The sequence below is a fragment of the Anopheles coluzzii genome, chromosome 2, assembly GCF_943734685.1.
Source record: "Anopheles coluzzii chromosome 2, AcolN3, whole genome shotgun sequence".
Lineage (NCBI taxonomy): Eukaryota > Metazoa > Arthropoda > Insecta > Diptera > Culicidae > Anopheles > Anopheles coluzzii.
The window spans coordinates 120,363,416-120,385,684 of NC_064670.1; the positions used below are offsets into that span (position 1 = coordinate 120,363,416).

Consider the following 22,269-nt stretch of genomic DNA (forward strand, 5'->3'; position numbering starts at 1 on the left):
TGATCAATAACAAATCGGATGTTGTCAAACAATGCGCAAAAAAATGCGAAATATTAATAAAAACTGCACTTTAAATAGGAGAACACACTAAAATTATTACAAACATTGATTAGCGAACGAGCAATATTCAAATAACACGTGCAATAGGGTATAGTAAAGCAAAGAACGCGTGCAGCTGACCAGTGCAAACAACACACGCGCGGGGGCTGAAACGCACCGGGCAGGGGAGGATGACCGCCGCAGTCGTCGGCAGCAAGCGAACGAAGTAGGCAACGGTTGTTATTCGGTCGGTCGGTCGGTTTCGCGGCAGGCCGCAAGGTAGCACAGCCAGTGCAGTAGCAGCAGTTGGGTCGCAAACACACTTTCGCTTCTCCTCCAAGCGCGCGCGCGAGCGCCGAACGAACAAAACGGCCTGCCCAGAGCGTAACGATATTTTTTATTCTATTTCCACAACCCCGTGTGACGCCCCGCGTATGTGTGTGTGATGATAAGCAATGGTTAGTGGCGACGGGGTAATTGGCGACGCGCATTCTGCGTGCACAATTTAACCAAAATAAAGGGCACGAGATTTGTGTGGTGTGCATGCGTGTGTGTGTGTGTGTGCGAAGAGAGGAAGAGAGAGTAGTACTGGTTGGGTGTACAGGGTTTGCAGGTCATCCCCTGCGAGGGCGAATGTTTTGCCAGTGAAAATGCGTAAAAACACACCGAGTGTGTGCCGAAATCCCACATCACAATAAACACACACACAGGCACACTCGGATGCACAGGAACCAGAGAGGGAGAGCGAGAGGCATCGTGACGTCGACCATATTGAAAGATTTTCATCCCCTCGGGGGGCGTTCGGTGCTGAAAACAACACCCCAGAGCAAGCCATGAAATTTGTATTTGAAGCGCGCGCGACAGTGCAAAATGGAAAATCGGCTCGCAGTGTGTGTGTGTGTGTTTGTGTGCTGTTGTGACGACGTTAATTTGGTGTTAATTTAACGCATACCCAGTGAACGGGAGTGGCGATCCTACTAACGGAGTGTGTGCGTAGCTGCCCTTACGATTGCCCGAACGCGGTGAAAATGCATGTGTGAGGGGATTGACAGGGCAGCAATGTAAAATCGAGCACACACAGTAATCTAGAAGCTTGCAAAGAATCTAACATGTGTGTGTATGTGTGTTTTGTGCTTATCGATTTTGGTCGAAGGTGCGTGTGCTGTGTTTGCCCGTGTGTGTCTCAATCCAGGGGGTGAAGGGAGAGGGCATCACGTTTTTCGTCTGCGCACATACAAACACGCACCGCCTACTGTGCATGCGAAGCCTCTGTGTCCCGTGTGCGAATGTATGTGAAAGTACGGAACTGACATTTTAGAGCGAGCGAGCGAGCGAGCGAGAGAGCTAGAGAGAGGAGAAAGCAAACAAAAACAATAGGGCCGCGCTGTCGCTGCAAAAACCAAAACACAACACAGCAGCACTTTTTCGCACCAAACAGACCAATTTCACTGTTTCTTTGGATGTGTGTGTGTGGTTCCTCTTTTTTTTGTGGGTTTTCCGGATCGTGAGAATCTCGGTTCGGGGGGGATGTGGTCACCCCACCGGGTGTTTTATGTAATACACAGATTCTGCCCGCAATCACAACCGCGCCCCACAAAAGACGTGAAGAAAAACAAACGCACCGAAACGTCCCTTAATTGTGTTAATTAAGCCCCGCTCTCTTGCACATATCACCATGCGAGTGTGAACCTCAAACCTCCTCCTCTTGAATGTAGTGTTTCCCAACAATTTCCTTTCCAGCCGTGTTTCTGACAGCAGCTTTTTAAAGCGTTTCGCGAAAATACGCCACCAGCAGCAGAACAGCACACGAGCCAAGCAGGCGGCGGCAGTAGGCGAGATGCTGTGAGATGGCGCTAGGATAGTTTCACACGTTGTGTGCGTGCTTGCCACTGTGTGTGTTTGTGTATGTACAGTAATGGAGGTGTTCTAAAAATATAAGGCAAACAGTTTTGTCTGATTTCGGTGTCGTGAGTGCGTGCGTGCAAGCAAGAGAGAGAGACACCCTCAAAGAGGGGGAGTATCTCGAGTGAAGAAAATCGATCTATCACCACGCAACGACCCTGGGCGTTGTTTGTTGACCATTGTTGCCATTGATAATTAGTGGTGGTGGTGGTGAAGGTGGTGGTGATGGTCAGTAGCGGCGTTTGAAGGGCATTCGAAGGTACTGGTGGAGACTGCCCTTCTGGAAAGGAGCAACCGATTGCAACGGTCGCAGTAGATCAGCGCGATCAAACACACCATCCTCCTGACGCCGAGTGGTGAAGAAGCAAAATTACCTCAACCCTTAGTAGCAAAAGCAACAACCACGAACAAGATGTCGATATCGAACGGGAAAACCTCTTCCGACATCGAGAATGTAGACTGGAACTCGTCCGGGATGTTGACCCACACCAGGTAAGCGGGTCGGAAATCAGGTTGCTAATACGATGTTCCCCTTTTTCCTATAGGATCGTGCTACGGGAACCGGTTCCAATAGGAGGGCCCTGTGTGTTGTAGTGCCATTGGGTTCGTCGCCAATGTTTTTGCTGTTTATTTGCTCACGAGGCCGTTATTTCGCATAGACACAAATACCCCGACCGCACGGACACATTAGCGGTTTTCTGGAGAGCAGACACACACACACACACTGCACTGGAACCAGTTGCTATTGCCAACCATCCTTTTCGCTCGGTTCGGTTAGATACAGGGTTTCCCACGATTTATTGGTTGGTTCCCACGATTTATTGGTGCGTTCCCACGATTTTTTGGTCATTTCCCATAATTTTTTGGTAGCAACCCACGATTTATTGGTCGGTTCCCAAATATTATTGGTCGGTTCCCAAATATTATTGGTCGTTTCCCAAATATTATTGGTCGGTTCCCAAATATAATATAATATAATACCGACCAATAATATTTGGGAAACGACCAATAATATTTGGGAACCGACCAATAATATTTGGGAACCGACCAATAAATCGTGGGTTGCTACCAAAAAATTATGGGAAATGACCAAAAAATCGTGGGAACGCACCAATAAATCGTGGGAACCAACCAATAAATCGTGGGAAACCCTGTAAGATCGTTGGACGGGGAAAAGGGTCCAAGCAGGCAATGCTAATCAAAGCTCTATCAAGGGAGCAATTACAGACAGGGAAAACACATTTCATCATTTACTGTTTGATAGCAATCGCAATGCAAAAGAAGAATGGTTCTCGCAACTGATAAGTCGCTGCAATTTTGCGGGCAGAAAATGACAATTTTTGTGTGGAAATTGCCATGAATGATTTATTTTTAAACTTTTATCGGAGATGAAATTGCTATGAAAAGCTGCATGCCTAGGACCTTGTGCATGATGTCACAAAACCACCCACAACCCACCGGGCCCTGTTGCCTTTCACCTTCAGCGCTTTTCACGCATAGTTTGTGTGCTTGTGATTAACCACCTAGACCACCACTGCTTTCGCCTACTTTCGCCTACTTTGTGTGTATATGCTGAAGGATACTTTTCCCTTCCGACGGACGGGGACACAACAAATAACAGCGCTGTCGTGCGATTTATGCATAGCTCTAATTAATCCGATCAAAGAACTGTCGGCTAATCCTGTCGGATTTACCAGCCCACGGAACAACCACCACCAACACTGCAACAAATTACAAAGCTGATTCGGTGTAAATTTATTCCCCATACCACCACCATTCGTTGGCGGGCGTTGAGATGAATCTCGTTTGTTGGGATAAAAAAAGGGAAATAAAAGAAACGGTGCACCGTTTCGGTTCATTGGCCGCGCGTATGCTGCCCACACTTGTTGTTGTTGTGCATCGGCGCGAATGTGAATGAACGTGACCCACGCAAAAGACGAAAGTGCAAAACACAGCCGTGTGTCGTCGTGCACAATCTGCACTCGCACCACGTGGTGTGGAGGGGAGACACAAGTTTCTTGCTCGTGCTGGGAGCACAACAACAACAGCAGCAGTATGGGTACAAAGGCAGGCCATGCTGAAGCAGTTGAAGGTGCGCGATGCTTGCGCCTTCAGCGACGAACCTTCCCTCACCTCCCTCCCATTAAAACCCAAAGTACTCTTACGATGGTTTGCGCCGTTTGTGAGAAGAGAAGAAGGGGGAGAGATGCACACAAAGGGGTAATTATTTGTAGTTGCCGCTGGTCGAGCTTTTCGGCCGCTACTAACGAGCCTCTCCTTAGCTGACCCTTGAGGTGTGTGCTGTAAGGCGAAGAGGAGAGCCCTGTGGCGGTGTGCTTTCTTCTCAACTATAAACGCACGCGCGGTCGCGCACGCCGTTTGGATGCGTTTCGATATGCGTGTGAAGGTTTCTCGTGCCGCTGCCTGCTGCTGCTGCTACTTCTAATGAAATGTTTTCACCCTGACAAATTAGCGAAGGTGAGAGGAATGAGATGAGAAGGACGCTAACGACGTGCGTGTGCGAGCAGATGAGAGCAATTTAAAAGGTTAAACTGTGTTTGCCTCCCACCCCCCTCTCGCCTGCTGCATACATTAGCATATCTTATTGGCGAGGCTATGATCGGACAGAGCAGTTGCAGTTTTATTAGAATCATGTTATATCTAGGGTAAACATTCTATGGAAAAATGTCCTTAACAGAGGGAAAAGCTCATAAACGATCTACCGTTTGACTTTTTGATGACCTTCCCTGCTGTTAAGCTCCTCCTCATTCTTACCCTCCTTGTGGGATACTTTCCTCGGCGTTGACCTTACTGTGTGCGTGTAAGTAGCGGTTGACAACGCGCTCTAAAAACGTCACCAGCCACATAATCATGCCATGCAAACTGCCATTAAAAAGAGGAGAAGATGCTGTAACATGTTAAGCTGCTTTCGTTTTGGCTCTACAAACACTGTTCTTTCACTGTCGTCCTGCGTCCTTGGTGGCATTGGGAGCAAGCAACGGGAAGAGCTAAAATGCGAACGATAGCTTTTCTTTCCCCTTTCTCCGAAGAAAAAAAAAACTCTGTCCTCCCTTGCACACCACAACACGCGTTGCAGCACACTTGCATCCAATTTGTTCGATCTTGCGACGTTCTCTGATGCAACGGCAACGACAGTTTTCCAGCTGCAGTTTTCCACACACAAAGAGACGAAGCGGGTGGGATACTAGTGATGGGAGCATGGAATCAGAGAGAGATTCCGATTTCGGAGCCAATTCTGGAGCCGATTCCGGAACCGATTCCGAAATCGATTCCGAAGCTGTTTCCGGAACTAATTCCGGGGTTGTCTCCGGAGCCGATTCCGGAGTCGACTCTGAATCTAGAATCAATTCCGAAATTGGAATCGGCTCCAGAATCGGCTCTGCAATTTGCTATGGAAAAAGAATCAGAATTGGAATTGACTCCAGACTTGGAAAGAGCTCAGGATTGAGACTCAGTTCTTGAATTGAAATAAGAAGTTTCAGAAGCTAAACTCAGTCCGGGAATCTCCATGAGAATCGATCGTTTACAATTGAATTTGGATTCTTCGCGGATATCAATACGTAGCATCATTGGACCCAAAGGTCTATTCTTATGAAGAAACCGAAACGGATTCCAATTTCGAAACTGATTCTAATTCCGAAACCAAATCCGATTCCGGAGCCGATTTCAATGACGGGCCCGATTCCGATGCTGGAACCGATTATGATTCCGAAGTCGATTTCTGAGCTAATTACGGAGCTGATTCCGAAACCAGTTCCGGTGCCAATTCCAAAACCAGTTCCGGAGTCGATTCCGAAATTGATTCCAGAACCAGTTCCGGAACTGATTCCAGAAGCAGTATCGGAGCCGATTCCAAAACCAGTTCCGGAGTCGATTCCGGAGTCAATTCCAGAAATTGATTCCGAAGCTACTAACCGGAATTGATTCCAGCAAAAACATTGGAGCTTGCCAGAATCGATTCCGACGATAACTTCATTTTTCCCCATCACTAGTGGATTCCCTCTGGGAAAGGATGGGAAAAGGGGGGGGGGGGGGGGTGAGTCATAAAACCCCTCTCCCTCTCCTGCCTCCCGATGGTATCGATCGTACCGACAGTTTGTTGAGCGCATATTTGCACACACACACACACCCTCCCACCGGTAGCACCGATGCCCGCCTCGCCTCCTTCCTTTGTGGCCGATGTCCAGCATTTCAGAATGTCGGGAAATTGTCACAGCGTAAAACACCTGCTACCATCATCGGTCGCTTCGACCTCTAAACCCCACCACCACCCACCCCCAACGGATGGAGCCGGGGGGGGGGGGAGGACAAATATCTGGGAATGGTTGAGATTCATTCTGAGCTGTTGCGTTAGTGCGGCTGCTGCTGCTGCTGCCAGATGTGGCAAGAACGTGCTCCGATACAATATTAAATTACCTTCCCTTCGTTCCCCCCCCTTCCTCCCCTTCCTCGGTACACTGGCCGCTGGTACGCAAATAAATGCACGTGCAGCAGCAGCAGCCTGTGTGTGCATTCTGCGCTGGAAACTGGAACACGGCGGTCTTGTTTCTCTCTCTCGGCATTGCTGCAGGCTCAGGTGATGACACACACATGGTGTGATCCCGGTGGTAATGGGGGACACATTAAACACGGAGAAGAGGAGAAGGGGGGGACTATGTTATCAGTGCAAACGCGCAAACAAAAGCGCGCAATCGCCCCTTGAGCCAGTGCGGCGTGTCGCGTGGTCATTCACTGTTTTATCTTCTGCTTTCGGCGTCGGCCGTCGGACAACACACGCCGTTATGGCCTTTGTTTGTGAAGGCAGGGGAATGTGGGAGGGAGGGGGGGGTTGTGTAGTAGCGGGAATTAGGCCCAGCTTTAGACTTAATTTAGCTTCCGTTCTCGGAAGCACAAACACACAGGTTGGCCAATGATAATGAGCTTATCATATAAAAAAGGTGGAGGGGGGCGGGGAGATTACATAGCATCTGACACTCCGAGGACAACACACACCGAAGGAAAGCGAAATGGTTTCCAGGGGGAGTAGTTCTTCCCACCCCGTGCATTGTTATCTAATTAAGCACATTATCAATGAAACGGTACGAGGGCCTTTTGATAAGAAGGTGAGAAAGAGTTCAATGGTAATGAATTGTATCACTCTTTAGAGCTCACAATAAGCGAGGTTTTGAAGTACTATTCGTGTTGTATTTTTTATTCCGATTTTTTTTTTTTGGTACTAATTCCACACTTGTCGAACGTGTGTGCTCATGCGTGACATTAACGATGGAATTCAATGTTTTTATTATTTTATTTTTCAACTCTTCAAGCACGACAAACCCGTTAAACTCTCTTCCAGAGCTACTGCAACCACTACTATTGGGTGCAATAATTTCCTGCAGGTTACTATGCAATCGCACAAGTTGCATTTTGCTGCCTCGGTTTCGCTTTTACATCATCTTTCAGGCAGGGTTAGGACCGCCCGGGTTCGTCGCCACTTTTGCAATGTTTCAAGTACCACAGCCTCTTTACTTAACAAACATCCACCGCCACCGCCCCCCTTCCACCCAAATGCTGATGCAACTAATGCCCACTAATGCACATTTTTCTCAAGTAGCCACCAGTTTCACCGAGCGTTGTTCGTCGCCCGGGTTCGTCGTCAACCCCCGGACAACTCGTGTTCGGTCGCTCGGGGAAAAGAAGCGAACGAACGTGTAAGCTCCCCATTCGGGTGGGCATTGGTTGAGAAAAGCTTATTCCGGAGATGATAAAAGCAGAAATTAAAGTGCTTTTAAAAGGGAAAACAGTCGTTTTTCCGGTACTAATTTTTCCATAATTTTCTCTCATAATTTGCATCCCAAAAAAGGAACGTTTATGCAGCCAATTGTGTGCAGCTTTGTTGTTGTTTTTGTTTCGTGTCACACACACACACACACACACACACACATGGGCACTAATTCCTCACAAATTGAAAAATGATTATTGCCGCTTGTTAAATTGTGTGTAATATTGCTCCCGGGGGGTGGAGATGGGTTGGAGTGCGCCTCCCGTAATGGGGTGTTGTTGCTCATTAGAACTTTTTTTTTCTTATGACTCAATGCGAGACCGGTAGGGAGGTACCAAACACTTGACTTGAAGCCATTCGCTCCCGGAGTAGTGGGTGGGTGTTGCACGATCTTCTCTGACGTCAACTAACAACGCCCCGGCCCGGTGGATTGCACAAATGCGAGTTGTCTGCTACCGATAATAGTTTCTCCAGTGGCGCGCGCTGTGGCTTTGTTTCTCTACTTTTAGAACTGGTTTGTATGAGATGAGCGGCTTCTCCCGTGTGTGTGTATTTATCGAAGTTTCCAGCGCAACGACTCACCTTTTTTTATTTGTTTTTGTTTTTTTTAGAGCGAAGATCGAGACGCGCAAAGTAGCGCGATAGATACATTAGGAAAAGACCGGTTCAGTTCAGCAAAAGCAGCACCCGCTGACGCCGCCCATATTAGACGACGAACCGCGCGGTTTAACCTTCGAGTACAGTACGGTGGTGAGCGCGCGCGCGGGCTGCTCTATTGCGCAACAGAGCCTCCTGCGTTGGGTTTGAGATCGCGATCGCGAATTTGTCGCGGTCGCGCTTTACTGGTCAGGCCCGGGGCCCGGCGTAGGTGTGAAAACACCCTCAAAGGGCTTGGCTTGGTGTGCAGGGCACGGTTGGACGGGCCGGACGGACGGTCCGGTTATTGTTTTAGGGGTCTGAAAAGGGAAAGCGGGCGTGGTGCGCTGGGCCTGGGCTTGGACGATGCTGCAATCACGCTTCTTGGCACAAGGTCGGTCGGTCCATCATAAAGCTCACCGGTGCATGTCTCCCAGCTGGGGGCTTTTTTTTTTTTGGTCTGTGTGTGATTATTTTCCTTGGCGAAAATTAGCATAAAGGTTGATCGGGTCGGTTCCGAGCCATAAACAAAACGTGCTGCCAATTTTCCACTCCTCTCTCCAAGGTACCTCTCACGAACAACCGTAAAGTTTCAACCTGAAAGGCGGCATGCCAGCGTAAATTGTTATGGCCCTTTATTGGCCACTTCCTTTCCGCGTAAAAACGTTAGAAGCTTATCTTTTTCGAGTTCTTCTCCCCTGTTGTGAGCTTTTTTTCAGCTCCGTTACGTCCGGTCCGGCTCATCTGTCGCACGCGGTGCAATTTTCAAGCCCCGAAAAGCGATCCAACGAAGAGGCGAAAAAGGCAGAAGCGAACCTAACAAAACATAAAGAAAGAGAGAAGAGAAGGAGAAACCATAAATTGTGCTGCTGCTGCTGCTGCTGCTTTACACCAATTTCCAAGGTCAAGGTTCCGGCCTATGGCTGATTGCACTACCGTTCGAGAGTGGCAGTGTGGCCGCGCAGATTGTAACGCGAAGAACTTTCACCATTCGCTCGTTCGTCCGTACGCCGCACTTTATATATTAAACCTGTTCCGATGGGTTTTCTTTAGTTTCCGGTCTTTTTGTTTCAAAAGAGAGAGAGATAGAAAAAAAGGTTCCTCGCTTGTGGCCAAGAAGCACAGAAAAAAAGGTTAAGAGACGAATTATTGTAGCATTACACATCGATGTCTCTTTGCTCTTCTTTGTGGTTGTAGAAGTACACTTCAAGAGTGTTCTCTTTGTTGGCTCTCTCCCTCTCTCTCTCTCTTTGTAGATGTAAACCACCCAGACCTAAGACACGGACAGTGAAGGTGAATTTTCTTTTTGGAGGGCAAACTCGAATGCACCACCAGCAGGGCATACAAACAAAGAGCGCGTCAGTGTGAAGAAAAACTGTTGTCCTCTGGCTGGACATGAATTCCTGCCCTCAGTCAGAGTCCCTACATCGAGCACGTGGCGGCGTTCCAAAGCGATCCAAAATGGGTGTCCGTCCAATTACCCGCTCGAGAGGTGACCGGCGGTGGCCTCGGCGTCTGTTTTTTTGGAGTGCACTAACCGCCTTAGCTTGTGATACTACAGCACACTCTGTGGGCGATAAAAAGGTCAAGTGCAGCTCAAGGGATTTTTTGGTTCGATTACCCGCCACCATACTTGGAGCAAATGGGGCCCATAAATTTGGATTTCGCTCTCTCGCTCTCTTTATGACTCGATGGCACTTTGTTCTGCGATTGAAAAGTAATTGCATGGACAATGCGAGATCAAGAAGGTGGTCCGACAACTTCACTCTTTTGAAGCCTTTTTGTGTATGAAGACAACATTCACTTACAGGCAACTTCATCCTCATCATCGTCCCCCGTTAAGGAGCAACAAACTTGTAATACAAACCAAACTGCTGGCCTGCCTGGTGGCATTTGTGATTGTGAGGAACTTTCGAAAAAGCAGCGTTTATCCCACCCGCCGCCGCTGTAAAGAACAACGAACCTGGGAAGAGGTGTGCATTGTCAACTTCCGGACAGAATGTGTGTACCGAAGAGAGAGGGAGATTGCATCCACCAGCCAGGGCTGCGATGGCCCTTCTTTTAGGTATGCGGCTCACGTCGTCTCGAACGGTGTTCTCTGATACGATCGACCGGTTGACCATGAAGCAGGGCCACGCAGTTCGTACGCGGAAGCATACGGCGTTGTGAGCCCTCTGCGCTTGTTTGTGTGTGGTGGAGCCGGCGCCGCCGCATCACCAGACAGCCGTGCGCTACGCATCGTTGATTTGATTTTAATCCATCCCCCCACGGGAGGAGGAGAAGGAGGAGAAGAAGGGTACATTGCATTCATCATCATCATTGATGCTGCTCAAATAACGCTTGTTCTTGTTCTGTTGTATACCCTTTTTTAGAGTCCGGAGGAGGAAGCCCCAACCTTGGTTCTGACACACGAGCGAGATGTTCCGATTTAAATCCAAACTTGGATTCATTTATCACCCGCTTCATTTCGTTTGCCGGCGGTGCTACTGATGATTAAAGACTATTGACCAAACGGGACGCAAAGTCACACAGGCATCAAGGACATCAATTGCGATTAATGCGCGATTCCCGCCAAATCGCGCAAGCTCCGAACTGTGGACGCGGAAAATTGCGCCGTTTTGCGCATCGCCGTGCGGTGGATTTTCACACCCACCCCCAGATGATGATGATGCATCCAATCGAGTCCGTCCATGCCAATCCAATACGTATAAATTCTGCTGACGTGCGTCTAACGCGCAACGTGCGTCACGGCAGGTGGTTTGTTGGAGTCTCTCACGCCTTACGCGGCTGTTGTTGCACGGGGGCTAGTCCGGCATTTAATAGTCCAAGGTCTTTTCCCCATCATTACCATCATCATCATTGGGTGGGTGGTGGATGGTTGGTCATCAATTTTCCTCGCCATGCCTCCTGCGCCACGTGACACCACCGCGCGCGGTGTGTGAACTATGTTTGGCAGACGCCTGCCAGTGCGTGTCGTCGCGGTAGCGATTGCATATATTTAAGATATGCAAATGGGAAGGCGTGTAAAATTGCTACCACTTTGAGCAAAAAACAAAAACTCTGTGACGCGATTTAAGAGTAAAATATTACGTGTTGAGTTTTACATGCCAGCCGAGAGTAGAAGCTGTCTAATAATTTAACGAATTGCCATGAATGACTTGAATGTCCTCCAGCATTTTTGGGATATTAAAAGAAAATAACTATCCCTTCGAACCCAATACCGGGGTCTCTCTGTGGCCGCCCGCACCGAGATAAATTGATTAGAGAAATGCTCGATCGATATTACTACCCTCGCGGCCATTATTGGGTGGAAAACGGTCCGGCCACTCGGCTTATTTATATTTCATCGGTTAATGTATTGACATATTACTGAGCGCGTATGCGCGCTTTCCGGACAGCCAGCACACCACATACGCACCACGAAAGTTGTTGCGCAGAGTCCCCCCTCCAGATCTACACCCAGGAATTGGAAATGTCAAGTTGTCACCCCGCCGGTTTCGGAATGGGGTGGAAATTACTTTGGGAAACTATTTTGCCCTCAATTACACACACTGTGTCCGAGGGGTGGGTGGTAATATGCGGAGGTGAGGTTAATGAGAACACCAAAATCCATAATTCCCCGCCGATACGGTTCAACGGCTCACCTCACCGGTCGGGAAATACTTGAATTGGAGTGCTCTAAAGGTCGTCCGTGACGATAGCGGGGCCACTTGCAAGAGTTTTACACATCGTTGCTATGGGAAGAAATTCGACGATTGTCCCAATTCGATGACGTACTGATGTGTGGCAAATTCAAGCAAATTTCCTTATGACAGCACAGACACACTCACACCCGCCTGTAATCGTTGTGCCAAGGTGTAGAGATCTTTTCCGAGGAGAAGGTATAACATGATGATGGATGTCTCCGTCTCACTCTCACACGTTTGAAAGCCACTTCAGTGGAAAGGCGTTTTTTTGTGTAAATTTGACACGCCTCGGGATCTGATTCGCATGAAAATGGCGGCTTTTTTTTTACATACAGCTCCCGTATGTGTGTGTGTGGGTGTCTTCATATTCGCCCATGGGAAGCTTCTTGCATAGCGAAGAGCTGCTAATGGAAGCTGAAATAAAAGTGTCTGGAAAAGTTCAGAAATCCTTGCGCTATGTCCTGCCGGTGGATTAACAATTATCTGAAAAAGTTCGAGAAGGAGTACGGGCAGAACGACGCCTGGAAGGACTACGATCCCGATTCGATCGACGTGACGTACAGGGACATTCTCCCAAGCAAGGAAGTTCCTGACAACAGGATGGAGCCGCAGTACTCGGCGTTGGAGTTGGATCAGACCCGCGAAGCTTTCAAACGGTACGAGCGTATGGTCGCGTCGGCGAAGAAGGAGCGACATTATCGCCGCTCGCGGAACTTCCTGTGGCGGCAGCTCGGGGCCGAGGTGCTGCGCAAAACGGACCATCCAACGCACAAGCTCATTCTGCACAGGGCAGTGAAGCAGGTGAAGCTGTTGAAGTGCAAAGAAGCGGAACTTGCGCGCAGTCTTGAGCTTTGCCGGAACGAAAATGCAGAGTACAAGGCACGAGTGGCGGATTTGCTGGAGGAACTGCAAGGGGAATTGCGCAAGCACTGATTAGAGGAGCGGAGAAGCGTTACAGTGAGGCCGTGTTATTTGAGAATCGTTTTATGTTTGTTACATGATTTACAACACGAATGTCTTTTGCTACAAATATAGAACTCGGAGATGTTGTGGTCCCTCCTCCCTACGGAGCGCGTTTGTGTAACTTCCTTTCGCTACAAACCGATGGCGCAATTCAAATGCAATTCCAGTGCGCAATAGTCGGCGTTGTTGGTCGTGCGCGCTTTAAGATGCACACCACGTCCCCACACGGTCGAACATTCCAGGTCCTCCCTCCTCCTCGGTAGAGGGTATAAAACTGGAACCCCGCGCAACGATTGCGCATCGAATCCGATCCGAATCGGATATAATACCGGGTGTGTAAACCCGCATCAACGTCGTCGCCTGCTGAATTTTGCAATTTCGTACCCGGGCTGACCGGCTTGGTTGGTGATAAATTTAGCAACTTACGGCCACCCCCCAGCTGCAGATGACGATTTGGTCCGAAGCCACTCCAACCTCTGGGGCACCGATCTGGTACAACCGGTTCGTTCCCTTTCCTAATAAGCGCTGCTGTTTCATGCTTAAGCGTTTTAATGCGTTGTGTGCAAAAAAAAGAGCACGCCGTTAGGAGATTGCGCTAAGCAAGAAGGCGAACATCTCGATCCTCCGTGCCGAGTTGCGTGAGTCAGTTAGAAATAATCGATTGCCTCGTTTCTGAATTATTCTAGTCTAGCTGACAGACAGAGAGAGAAAAAAAATGTCAGTCGCCCGGGTGACACAAATGTATGTGACTTCAGCTCTGAGGGAAGTCGGAAAGACTGATTACTTATCACTCGGACCAGGGTTTAGGGTTGGGGAGCATTCGTTCCAATCCCGGAAAGTAACTGCACCGACTATCACGCAAGCCACGACGGCACTTTATGTGTTGAATGGCATCAAAACACAAAGCAGCAATGTGTTCGTGGAGTGTGTATGTGTGTTTGTTTAATTACCATCGGAATCCAAAACCGGCGCTCCATTTCCTGATTTAGCGCCCGGTTAGAACGGTGCATTAATAATCATAATTGATTTTTCTTCTAGATCATCGCCACCATCAATCACTATCTTATCGGGAATGTTTTCTAGACATACTTCACACCACACCACACAACCGTGTGTTGCACTCTGTTCTTGTTGCACTTCGTCAGGCTACTTTGATAAGGGGTACACACTCTCCTCTCTGCTAGGCGACGCACGCATAAGCGAGCTGCCCGGGTTTTGTTCCGCGTCTAAATAGTCGGTCAAAGCGACCCAACGATGAGGAGCAGAGTAGGCGCGTGCTCCGATGACTTCCGTGAGTGACCTCCCATCCGAGCGGCGGGTTCTTATCGCGCGCAGGGCGTCCTCCGTTTTTAGGACCCACCATCTCTCTCTTCACGACTTAATTCTGAACGCTATCGAGGGCAAAAATCACGTGCTCCTGGGTGATTTGGTTTACTTTTAGATCGTCCGATTACGTTCAACCCATTATGTGAGCGCTTTGAACTAGTTTGAAGTTCACTGCGGCTCAACTTTATGGATAGGTTCTTTTGAAAGAGATCCCTACGAAACTCTGAAGCTGCTGATTGGACAAGGATAGTGCTCCGAGAATATTACCTCCATGAAAGTAGATTAACTGCTAATAATAGGCCTCTGGATCTCATGTGTGTCCTACAGCCCGAATCCCGTACCGTCATCTGACAGCTCCCGGTTCCTAATTTCCAAAACTCATCCCGGACGTTCTAGTGGCGCTATAAAATTCTAAACCTTTCCGGGATTACGTACCGAGGAAAGTAACAACAGGAAATAGAACACTGTGATCCGATTTTGCAGTGGCCGGTAGCGCCAGGTTGTGAGGGTACTTTATCTACTTGCCTAGCTTTTTATTGCGACGGGCCCTGGGAAATAGGTCATCTCATCCTCACTACACACACAGTCATCCCAGTACAACAAAACAAAAACTGCTCCTGCGCTTGTTGGTGTGTGTGGGTAGGATGGATAATTAAATGGGATAACCACAAGGATAGAGGAGAACACCACAACCATGTCTATCTGTATGTGAGTGTTGGTTGGTGCTCCAATGATACCAAGACCTCAATCTACATGGAAGCGGGAGTTGTGTTTTTCCCCCAACCTCAAAAGCGTTGATGATTTATCATCCCTCTGCCGTGTTTCTGGAAGCTCCCCCCCATGCATATAGAGTGGACCCACTTTACTGTATGTGTGGATCTCTGGGAACGATGGCATCCTTGACACACTTTAACCCCACAGTTCCACAGACACTTTGGTTCTATCTCTCCCTCTCAAAGCTCCCGTGTTAGTAGTTGGATGAGGAATGATAATCCTCACTGGCGGGAGGCGGAAGTTTTCATTGCCAAAGCCCCGATTACCGATTTCTATCGCATCCTCGCCAACGGTGTGTGGAGGGGTGCTTTTTTTTCATTTTAGAATTCAGTCAGAGACACGCTTGCCGCAGCAAACACGCAACGTTATTATGCTCTGCGCGTGCTTTCCCTCCATTTCGGACACATGTGTGTGTCCATGCCAGTGCCAGTGGTAATGATGGTTTTATGGATATTTGTTCACGTGAGGCCACACACGCCACAATAGAGAAGAAGGACATATGGAGGAGGGAAATTAATTCGAATGCTTGATTCGGCTGATAAGTTAACCAGTGGGAACCAGCTTGAAAGAGGGGGCTCAACTGTGTACCTCAAATGTCCCTCCTATTTACACACACGGAACTAATCGAAATTTCTCCTTCCCTCTTTGTAGGTACGGTTCCACCAGCAGTCAGGTGTCGCAAAGCAGCGGCGACATTTGCCGCATCTGTCACTGCGAGTCCGACACACACAACCCACTGCTGACGCCCTGCTACTGCTCCGGAAGTCTAAAGTTCGTGCACCAGACCTGTCTGCAGCAGTGGCTGACGGCGTCGGAAACGAATTCCTGCGAGCTGTGCAAGTTCCCGTTCATCATGCACACGAAAATCAAACCATTCAACGAGGTAAGGGGAGAGGAGGAGGAGGAGGAGGAAGTGGATGTTGATGGGCGTCAGCGGACTTTGTCATGTCAGCGGAAAAACAGCGACGATGACACGGCAACACAGCACTTCGAAGGGCTTCGACGGTTCGATGGCTTTAATTTTCGGTTCACAACGCGGGGATCGAACTTTAATCGATTTTGCGAATGATTTTTGTGTTTTAGTAGCTTGAAGGTTCTTTAAAAGATGATTTGCACGTGTGCGTGTGTGCGCAGCAGACCTTCCAGCCAGCCTCCGTCAGGGCCAACGGCCCATCAACATGGGGCGAGTGTGTGGTGCTAACAGACAGATCAAACACGCTTGCTGTACGCATTTGCCAAGTCAATTTGCACCCGGTCACTAATACCGGCCCGCCTGTCGCTCGGACAAACACAGCAAGGGTCACAGAAACGCCGCACTTGTTTGTCGATGGCGGCCACCACTGCATCTCTGCAGTGTGTTTGTGCAGCCTTGCTCGGGGGAAGCGCATGAACCTTGAGGTTTGGCCAGAACAGCCGCGAGACACAAGAACTGGCGTCGGCCACGCGCTGAGCACAGTGAAGATGAGCACGCGGATGTGTGTGAGTGTGTGTGTGCGTTTGCATTACATTGACCTATATTTTCCCCGTCCAGTTGTACCGTTTCTTCCCCATTTGCCCGCTTCAAGGACCATCGGGGTTCTTTTTTGTGCGCAAATCAGCCCACGTGTGGTTGGGAAAACCGAGCAGCTGAGATATCCCGCCTGGTGCGATGTTGCTGCGGCTCTTTCTTCCCCATTTCACTCACTATGTAGCATTTTCTTTTGTATCCCTGTACGTGTGTGTGGGTTGGCTCTTATGGCAATAAATAACTCCCCGTTCCGGATCATTACAGTGTGTTGCTGGGAGATGGTTTTTGTTGTGTTTTCTTCTTTGCATAGTAGTAGGCTCTGGGGCTAGCAGGGAAAAGTTGCGCAAGCATTTTCTCCTTCCCCACGTCGCCCACGTTTTGACAAGACACACCGAGCCAAGCAAGTGCTGTGTGTCACACATTGCTGAGTGATTTTTTGAAGCGGTTGCCAACCATGCTGCTGCTTCCAGCTGTTTTCTTTGAGCAGCAAACCCATTCAAGAAGCAATCGGCTGGCCCTGCCGCCCACAGAGCAGCAAGCCCGGCGAACGTGATAAACAGTTGGTGCATTTTTAATGCCTTTCACTTACCATTTTCACTTGCGCGTTCTAGCGCGGTCCGCTGAAAAGGGTAGCCAAGCATCCAAGGTAGAACTCGTTAAGTGTGTCTGTGTGTGGCTGCTGTGCATCGAGAGAAATCATTGGATTTATCATCGTGTGTGTACCGTGCATTGGGTAGAAGAGACGCATCAGAAAACTCAGAAAGGTGGTTCCTTCGCTATTTTCGAACCGGAGCTCTAACGACTTGTACAGGCAGTGTGTAGCTTTATTATTTCATGTTGGTTTAGCTAGGGTCATATATGGCGCTACAACACACTCCACCGTGTGTGTACGCATCAAGGATGATGGATGAAGGGGAGAAGCAGCAGGCTGTTAGACAAACAACATCAAGATTGGAGCACGGCAAAGCGCACCATTAAATCGTGTCCCAAAAGAGCTGCTGCTAGTGTGATTGTTTTACAAGCACACAGGAAAAAAACGAATGGTTTATTGACACAGAGAGAGACGTACACACACAGGAGCACATGAGCTGGCAAAACGACAATTTTAACGGGTTTTGGCTGCAGGGTCGCTTTCGCGCCGGACCATGCGGGAGATTGTGGTGAAGTTCAAGTTCAAAGATCGATCCCAGTCCGGTCTCACGTGTCGTGACGAAGAATAATTATTGGGCAGTGGCGAGAAGGAGGAAGGAGGTTAAATTATACCTTCCTGGGTGGTTGGGTGTGATGAAGCGGTTTTATGCACCGAAAGAGGGGCTCGCTAATAAACGCGAGCGCCTTGCGTGTTGACATTTTATTCGAATTTCTCTGCTCGAAAACGCAGCGACGGGCGATGGAAAGGGAAATTAGATCAATCGGTCAACTTGAAACCAGTGTGTATCCTCTTGAAGCGGGAGCGTTGTTATAAATGATTTAAAATTCATTTCAAATGTAAATCATGCAGTCGTCGTCATTTGGAGCAAACGGAACGAGCAAAAAAGCGACAAAGACGAGCAATGCTAATGCCTCAACGACATTTTCGTAACGGCGCTGAAAAATGATTCGTTATAATTCTTTTCTCCCCGTGTGTTAATGTGTCTTTTTTCGCCTTCCTCTCTCTCTCTCCCTACAGTGGCGCAGCCTGGATATGTCCGGCGTGGAACGGCGCCGGCTGTGCTGCGCCGTGCTGTTCCACTGTGCCGCCGGCCTGTGCGTCATCTGGTCGCTCTGCGTGCTGATCGAGCGGGCGGCGGAAGAGGTACGGCGCGGACAGATCGGGTGGCCGTTCTGGACGAAGCTGATCGTGGTGACGGTGGGACTAACCGGTGGCGTCGTCTTCATGTACATCCAGTGCAAGCAGTACTTGAATCTGTGCAACCGTTGGCGTGCAAGAAATCGGTAAAATCTCCACCACATTCAATAGGACAAAGAGGACTGACATATGTTTTTTTCTCTTCATTTGCAGCATTTTGCTCATACAGAATGTGCCGGAAAAGGTCCACCCGCCCCAGTCGCCCCAGATGCCCCAGTTTCGGCGCGTCCAGACGGCAGCAACCTCGGGCCAACCGCTCGGCGGCGGCGGCGGTACGATGGGCATCAATGCGGTGAACAATGCGGTGACGGCGTCGGTGGCAGCGGCAGCAGCGGCCGCGGCCGCCGCCCGCCAATCGTCGTACGATCATCCGCTCGGTGCGGCCACGGTCAACGTCAGCCTGGGGGGCGGTGGACCGTCAACCGTCGGCGGCGGCAATCACTGCGAGCTGCAGCTGAACCAGCAGGGCCAGATCATTGCGGCCAACATCGAGAGCAACTCGATCGGGGGGTACGATCGCGACTGGACGCTGGACGACATCAGCCAGGTGTCGTTCAAGCCGTGCCTGCAGGGCAGCGGCAGCCTGACGCCGATGCCATTCCACGACTCGGTGCACAACATCTGCGAAACGACGACGGGCAGCGGAAGTGGCATCATGGTGATGAGTGCTACCTCGACGACGGCTGGCGGTGGTGGTGGTGGTGGCACTGCCACATCCTCCTCCACCATCACCACGAACGGTAACGGCAGCACGCATCGGTATTCCACCGTGTCGAGCTCGTCGAATCCGGGTGGGGCGGAACAGAACACGAACAGCGTCGGTAAATCGATCGCTGGCGGTGGTGGTGGTCCCGAGCTATCCCTGCTGACAAAGCTCAACAATGGAGCGACCGAGCGGAGTAGAAGCAACTCCCCGAACGTAGTGCCCCGTCCCGAGGCCGGCCCGACGCCCGGTGCGATGGGCCGGTACGTGAATTCGGCCATATTCCTCGAAAACCGTGATATTTTAAACGATCCCGCGCTGGGACCGACGGGCCATGACGAGCCGCCGGCGAGCAAGCTGTACCACCGACACTCGACCGTACTGAGTGGAGGTGGGGCAGCAGCAGCAGCAGCACTACCAGTCGGCATGGCTGCTGGGTTTAGCCGGGAGGAGGCGCTAGCCACCCAATCGGTAGCTACCGAACCGAGCAAATCGTACCGCCGCTACTCGGACACAAAGTTGCTGCAGAAGCAATCGCTCAGCTTCCCGCAGGAACCGCTCGCGCTGTGCGAGATCGGCACGCACACCAAAGACCAGCTGCTGCTCAATCCCAAAAGCATCATCTACGACATGACGAGCCTGCTCGGTCCGGCCGTCGACCTCAAGGACCCGCACCCGATCAATGCAGGCGGTTCGTCGTCCGATCGGACGCTACTGACCGGCGATGGGGCGGCAGGCAGCAGCAACGGTCGCCATCACCACAATCACCATCACCACAGCCACCATCACCATCATCCGCATCATCACCATCGGCACCATCACGGGGCGTACCATCATCATCCGCTTGCGGGGCAGGTCGATGGCGGCCGGCCGGCGGGCGCCGACGATTCCATCCAGCAGAATGCGCTCCAGACGACCGACATCCAGTTCGAAAGCGGCGCCCCGCTGGACGACGATGCGCTCGAGATGAACATACAGGAAATACTCGAGTACGATCAGCTCCAGCAGCAGCAGCAGCAACATTATTACGCACCGGACAAACACTCTCCTCGTGCGCTGGTGGAGCAGCGACTATCGCTCGAGAACATCCTGCAGTCGTCGTACCACGACGATCCGGGCGCGGTACCGGTCCGCCCGTACTACGACCACCACGTCCATTCGATGCTGTCGCTTAGTCTCGCCAGCAAAACGCCACCTCCTCATCCTCCTTCCACGCTCCTCAGCGGTGCGGCGGGCGTCGGTGGTAGCCACGTGGTGGCGCCGCCGCAGATCGTACCGGCGACACTGTCCACCGACTATCCGTACCCGCGCTCGACGATGGCCGGTACCGTCGTCGTGGCGGAAAGTCCCTATCAGCAGCAGCAGCAACAGATGCATCCGCAGCTGCAGCAGCAACGCTCACACTGCTGTGGTGAAACGGTGGACGCGTCACGTTTCGCCAGTGACAGCAACAAGCTGAAGCTGTTCAAATCCCTGCCCAATTTGAGCGCGAGCAGTGAAAATCTGCTCCCGTAGGGGCAAAACCGTTGCGCGGGGAGCAAATCAATTACTTCAAGCATGAGGCTGACCACCAACCAACAGGACGCTGCGGTGTAGTAGTAGTAGTAGCTGTGGGTTTAGTGTGTAGGAAAAATGAAGGCAAGGGGGTAAGGGAAGAAACGTAAAATATTTGTGATTGTTCGCTAGAGGTAAACCAAGCGCTGTAGATGATATTTTAGCAGGGTTTTAAGCATTAGTAAGTGATCGGGATGTGTGTGAGTGTGTATGAGTGACAGGATGTGCGGATTTATAGACTTGAGAAAAAAACGAACCCTTAGGAAGGAAACAGGAAGTTGCGATCGGAAGGAGTCGGAGCGTTTGTGAGCAAATAGTGTGTATGTATGTGTGCGTGCGTGCGTGTGAACTCTAGTGATAGGAAAACCGGCGCCAATTTCTCAACTTTCCCTGTTCTTCTTGTAACCCCTCTCTGTCTGTCTCTCTCTATCTATAGTAGTCACGTTTTAACCGACCGAACTTTGCCAAGGCCAATCTTAACTAGCAGCAAACAAACAATTCGCACTCCCTTCGACATATTTTAAACTTCCCCTCCGTTTGGGGATGTTGGGACTGATGGGACTGATAGGTATGGCCATCGGGAATGCTGGCAGACACTGGCTGGCTGTGGCTGGCTTCCACCCTGGTTGGATGTGTGCTGTTGGATTGTGTAGATAAAGTTAAACAAAACCACTACTAGCATTATTAGATGCAAAAAAACCAATCAAGTCAGTCGTAAATCTCTCTCTCCTTCTCTTACTGTGTCTCAATTTCAATTCAAACACAACAGCGCAGCGCAGAGAGAAGATTTGTAGGGAATTCTTGTGCCACGCGGGGGTCGTCCACGCGGGAGCAGGGGAAATGAAAATTGTGAATCGAATTTTAGCGAATTAACGTGTAGAAGCAGCAGCCAGTGTGTAGTCGCACACACTCACACTGATCGGTGTGTCGTTGTATGATGAGAAAAAGCCGGATTAAAAGAGGAAGGTATCGATCGGCACACACACGCGCGCACAAGCAGCAAGGCGGAGAAGCTTTGCTCCAATTCTTCTCCTCCCTCCCCCCTGCCTGTTATGTTGTGTCGGTCGGTAGTGATAGAAGCGCAAGGGACGTAAGCAAAGAAGCTTAGAATTTTAGACCCATCGGAGTTTTTTTTAAACTGAAATTCCCTTGTTTGTATAGCGTAATGCTGCGACATACACACACACACGGCATATGTATTGTGGTGTACATTTGATTCTTAGTGATAACACTGACTCAATGACTAACTGAGCAAATATGTTACTGTTTCATTTTACTATTTAAAGTGTCCAATACAATTCGAAAAGCAAAACTGGTTTTGTCTGTGTGTTCGTTTGGAATTTAAGAAAAACGGAAAGAAACAAAATAATATCGACGAAACCTAAGAATGTGTTTTTAAATGATATTCCAACAGAGGAACAGATATTAAAAGGAAGTATTTGTATGTAACGGATTTTTAAAAGATATCGAATATTTGAAATTAACCTTTCGCTTAACGGAACCACCCTGTATCGAAGCATTTGACAGGTCGAAATGCAGTGTTCATTT

The 22,269-nt window shown here is 49.8% G+C and overlaps 1 protein-coding gene across 7 annotated transcripts; it reads left to right on the forward strand.

The window, feature by feature from the left end:
* The first annotated feature begins 130 nt into the window (after positions 1 to 130).
* Positions 131 to 22,033, forward strand: LOC120948737 (lateral signaling target protein 2 homolog). Of its 7 annotated transcripts, none has more exons than XM_040365420.2 (5): positions 131 to 318; positions 1,780 to 2,433; positions 15,760 to 15,991; positions 18,285 to 18,550; positions 18,618 to 22,033. In XM_040365420.2, the coding sequence occupies exons 2-5, from the start codon at positions 2,354 to 2,356 to the stop codon at positions 20,680 to 20,682; spliced, it is 2,643 nt and encodes an 880-aa protein (XP_040221354.2). In that variant the 5' UTR covers positions 131 to 318; positions 1,780 to 2,353; the 3' UTR covers positions 20,683 to 22,033. The 7 variants fall into 7 exon arrangements, with proteins under 7 accessions (XP_040221354.2, XP_049463367.1, XP_040221350.2 ...); XM_049607410.1 differs by having other exon boundaries at positions 300 to 318; positions 1,755 to 2,433; XM_040365416.2 differs by having other exon boundaries at positions 312 to 423.
* Positions 22,034 to 22,269: the final 236 nt, after the last annotated feature.